The 4569-nt window shown below is 38.4% G+C and overlaps 1 protein-coding gene across 1 annotated transcript; it reads right to left on the minus strand.

Annotated features, from left to right (window-relative positions):
- Positions 1-490: 490 nt before the first annotated feature.
- Positions 491-1818, minus strand: LOC149149150 (ATP synthase subunit delta, chloroplastic-like). The gene is made up of 2 exons (XM_089441052.1): positions 1692-1818; positions 491-1322 (listed from the first exon to the last, which is right to left on the minus strand). The coding sequence occupies exon 2, from the start codon at positions 1320-1322 to the stop codon at positions 552-554; it is 771 nt and encodes a 256-aa protein (XP_089297178.1). The 5' UTR covers positions 1692-1818; the 3' UTR covers positions 491-551.
- Positions 1819-4569: the final 2751 nt, after the last annotated feature.

The following is a 4569-nucleotide window of genomic DNA, read 5'->3' on the forward strand; positions in this document are numbered from 1 at the left end:
GCACAATCCCGGTAGAATTTAAAAGGACTTGAAGCCGAGCCAGACCAGAACCAGAGACTTCACGGCTCAGCTAGGCTAGAACTGGACACCTCATGACTCAGCCAGACTAGTTGGAGGCCTCATGACTCAGCTCATGATTTTTGCATGAACTATTTTCAAATGAACATGAGTTAATAATCTAGATAATGAAGGCATGTGCAGATCTATAACCCTGGTCTATGTATCTCTTCCATATTTTTCATCCAACAGTGACCTTCAACTTACTTGACACTTTTTTTTGTCTTTAATTTTTTTTTGTAAGCGAGCCCTCCAACTCTGCAATCAAAGTAGGTAGTGGGTACCTTCCAACTCATAAAATTTTATAGCATTTTCCAATCCAAATGTCAGGTGCAGGGTAACAAAATTCAAATGGAAACAACACGATAACAAGAACTATAGCCTCAGACACTTCTGCAAGCCAGTTCAGAAACAGTTCTAGAATAAATAGTACTTAGAACAACGAAAACCAATGGATTCATTTTTTTTGTCAAGGATACACAAGCATCTCAGATTCATACATTTTCAATTCTCTCTTTGTACCCAATTTGACTCGCCAATTGCTCTAGCTCAGTCTTCACACTCATGTCTATAATATTGGACAGAGTTGGTCCATATCGGATGTTGAAGCCTGCAATCAGAGAGGGATCAATGACGGTTTTTAGTCTAACATTCTTGGCACCAGTTAAACTCTGGACCTTCTTGGCAATTTCAGCCAGATGTCGATTCTCAAGATTTACAACAGAAGTCACCACTGCCAACTGTGTGTCAGTCAGCTTATTGTAGGCCATCTCAAACTCTCTGATAATGTCATTAATGATGTCCATCCTTTTATTGTCAATGAGGAGGTAGAGGAAATTCAACGTGGTAGGCTGAACCTTGGCATCATCTGCAATGGCCTTGATAATGCTCTTCTTCCTCTCTTCCGTGATTATCGGATTAGCGAGGAAGCTATAAAGCTCTTTGTATTCTAGAAATCGAGAGAGCTTCTCAATATCATTATTGACAAGATCCAGTGAATTGGTAGATTGGGCTAGCTCTGCAAGCGCTTCAGCATATGATCCTGCAGTTGTGTCTGACATTACAATATGGCCTCTGTTGCCACTACCCACTAAAGGAACTTTAGAAGCCAGGGGATTGGCGATCCTAGACAACCCTTTCCTTATAAGGGAAGATTTAAAGAGTGGTCTGTGAGAAGTTGCTCCACTTCCCACCTTCTGAACAGCTCTCGCGAATGATGCATATTGAACATTTAGGGCCACCGGGGACTGCTTCAAAGCATCCATCTACCAAAACAGCAAACCAGTCATTTCCGTTTTTACAATTTCGAATTCTCAAATAATTCAACTTTCAGGGATTTATTAATAATATATCCAGTTATTGCCGCTTTGTGGGATTCCAAACCAATCAACTAAAATTTGTGAAATCTGCCAAGAATCCTGTCCAACCCAGCAAAGAAGCAACGATGCCCATATGGACTTCTAAAAAATACCAAAGACCCAATTGGATAAACCACTCCCAAGAAACCAAAAATCAGCTCCGTTGCCCTAAAATCCGGAATATAAAATGCCCCCAACCCCCAAAAAAACCCGTTAAAAACCTATTTCAGATTCAGAGATTATGAAGCTAGACATTAAAAGGCAAAAACTACATACCTTGGATATCGGATATCGATGCAGTGAGACGTCTCAGGAGTTCAAATTTGCTGTGGCAGGCTTCAGGTCGAGGAGGAGCACAAAGATGCGGAGAAAATATCAAGTTTAATATCGCAGGGGATCATTTCACCTACTCTGTCATATTGTGAGAATTAAAAGAAGGAACCCCATCGCTGCTAACTCTACACTGCCTTCTCAGTAATTTGTAACGTTTTATTCACGGATTACAGGGACCTGTAACAAATTTGTGGATATTTCTGCCTGCGAAATAAAAGAAGGAACCCCATCGCTGTTAACTCTACACTGCCTTCTCAGTGATTTGTAACGTTTTATTCACGGATTACAGGGAGCTGTAACAAATTTGCATTTTATTCACGGATTACAGGGAGCTGTAACAAATTTGCCGATATTTCTGCCTGCTTCATGTAGTGGGTGAAGATTCGGTTTGCCGGAAGTTCTCAATCACTGAGAATAAACAGAAATTGCCTCAACATTAACAATTTCCCTGCTGTATGCCCGCCAGATGTCGACGCCAGGTGTCATCCTCAGAATGAAAGGGACGACGAAAGTCTCTTTCAAAGGGAAGGCCTATCGGCCTAAATATTGGAGAGAAATAGAGACAAGGTATCATGTTTACTATAGTAGCTCAAGTTAAATATTTGAATGGACTATGATTTCAACTGCCCTATTCATATGATTGATATGAGAAAATGGAAAAACTAATAGGTGTGACAATAAGAACAATAGATGAAAATCGTTTCATATTGATTGCAATGAAGATTGTTTGTAATTGACTAGATTCTTATTATTCACATTTCCTATCATTCAACATTGTTACATTGTCACTTTGCACTCAAAATTTTTATTTCATCATTTTTCATCATTCAAGTTACTAACAATCTATCTCATCTCAACAAATGGAGGTAACTAAGAAAACTTAACATTAAATCGTCCAAATTGATCTTAGACATATTTAGCATATTTAAAATAAGTAAAATAATTAGATGTTCAACAAATTTTATATGACTGCACACAACTGAAACCAACCTAGATCCATCTTAACCCCGGATTTAACCTCCACAAAATATTCTAGATTATTCATAATAGTATACACAAATCAAAGGTTGATATTTATCTCCAAAGTAGCTATGCATTTTTCTTCCCTTTTAATTAAATTGATTAAGTAAAAAAATCATATGAATAAGTCTCATATGGATTGAGTTATGGTTTTTTGGACATGTGGTATTGATAAGTCATGGTATCGACCCATGGTATTGTAACAAAGCCTATATGCCTATTAGAATTTACCACCCATTTAACTTATTTTTTTTGTAAGTTGAGAATTTTCATTTATAAGGAAATATTACATCGTTGTCCATTGTTTTGCAAAATTCTACCAACCTCACTCTTACCAAATTTGTTGGCTAGTAGGTAGTTTCCAAAAATGATTGCACCATACCCAAAGAAGTTTGCAGTTCAAAACTGGAGGTGAACACAAAACCAAAATACAACAAGATTAAGACAGAAGAGATAGCCATTGCGATTCTAATGAAGTTATTGGAGCATGATTCTTTGGTCTTGAGCTAAGGGGAGGTGAAGACTGAAATTCACAATGTATATGCTTTTATATATGAGCCAATCATACTTAGACGTTTTAGGTTTTCCTGCACGCAGCGTTGGTTCTTTTGAAGATGAGCCAAGTTGTCTTGCATATGCCATTGGTTCCTTTGAACGTCATTCATGAAAGAGATAATTGTGTTGTGGTCATCATGCATTTCCTTAAGGAATTTATTTAGTAGTGTTTTGAGCTACATGTGCAAGGTGAGCGAATGGAGGTATTGAAATATGAACCCCCTAGTATTCCTAGTCCCTAGGATCCAACAAGATACATTGATAAGTTCAGAATCAAAGATTTCCATTCTCTTCGATCAAATTACCCCTCCAAGCAACGAATATTTCCCTGCATGTTGGGTTAATTCGCTACTTGAAAATCCATTGCCACTACCTGGGCCTAAGCCTTAGGAGAGGCCAACTTGACTGTCCTCACTCTCTAGCACCCCAATAGGCTCAACCACGCAATCATGGCATGGTAAGGCCAGCCAAGAACTAGGTGGAACATAGCTTAAGGAATTCACCAAAAAACCCTAAGAGAAAGGCCTCCCACACCACTAAAGAAGAGAAATGCCTCAAGAAATACTTGACACTAGCAGATCCTATGTTAGAGATCCGGAGAATTATAGAATAATAAAATCCCCCTATCCATAGTTAAGGCTAACGTAGGACAAACAATGTTGCTTCAACCAGGATAATGCAAAGCCACTGGAGGATATATAAAATAAAAGGAAATCCAGAGGGTTGCAACATGTCTTCTTAGTAAAACAAATTAGCCTTGTACCAAAATGGAGCACACAAAGCCAAATGAAATAAATCAGACAAACCATAATATCCAATACCCAATATAGAGTGAGAGAGGAGTCATAACCCAAATTTAAGCTAACAAATTACTACAATAGAAATTATAACCACACTAGCTGGGGACTCTTATTTAGCTCATAAATGGACTAAGAGAAGAGAGGGAAGCTCAACTACAGGCTCACAACAAAGTGTTGTACCTTTTTCCACACCCCATCCACACCAAACAACATCTAAGATTTTAAAATTTTCCCAACATCAGGGTCCCAAGCTTTGGTTTCGTGCCTTTTATAGTAAGGAGTCACACAAAACACAACCATTGAAACATGAAATTTCCTTCATAGAAATTGAGATCCAGGCATGCATAGCCACCATTAAGCCTACCCTATCACCCTTGGAAGCACTAGACCACTTGCATCGATAAACAATTGCAAATAAGAGTCGGGAAACTATGAGCAATACCCAC

This window comes from Pinus tabuliformis, chromosome 9 (assembly GCF_031772625.1).
Source record: "Pinus tabuliformis cultivar Carrire ecotype Pingquan chromosome 9, CPIR1, whole genome shotgun sequence".
In the NCBI taxonomy this organism is placed as follows: Eukaryota; Viridiplantae; Streptophyta; class Pinopsida; order Pinales; family Pinaceae; genus Pinus; species Pinus tabuliformis.

What these genes read in the sequence shown, in the direction of transcription:
- LOC149149150 (XM_089441052.1), bottom strand. Translation starts at nt 1,322, where the DNA reads ATGGATGCTTTGAAGCAGTCCCCGGTGGCCCTAAATGTTCAATATGCA.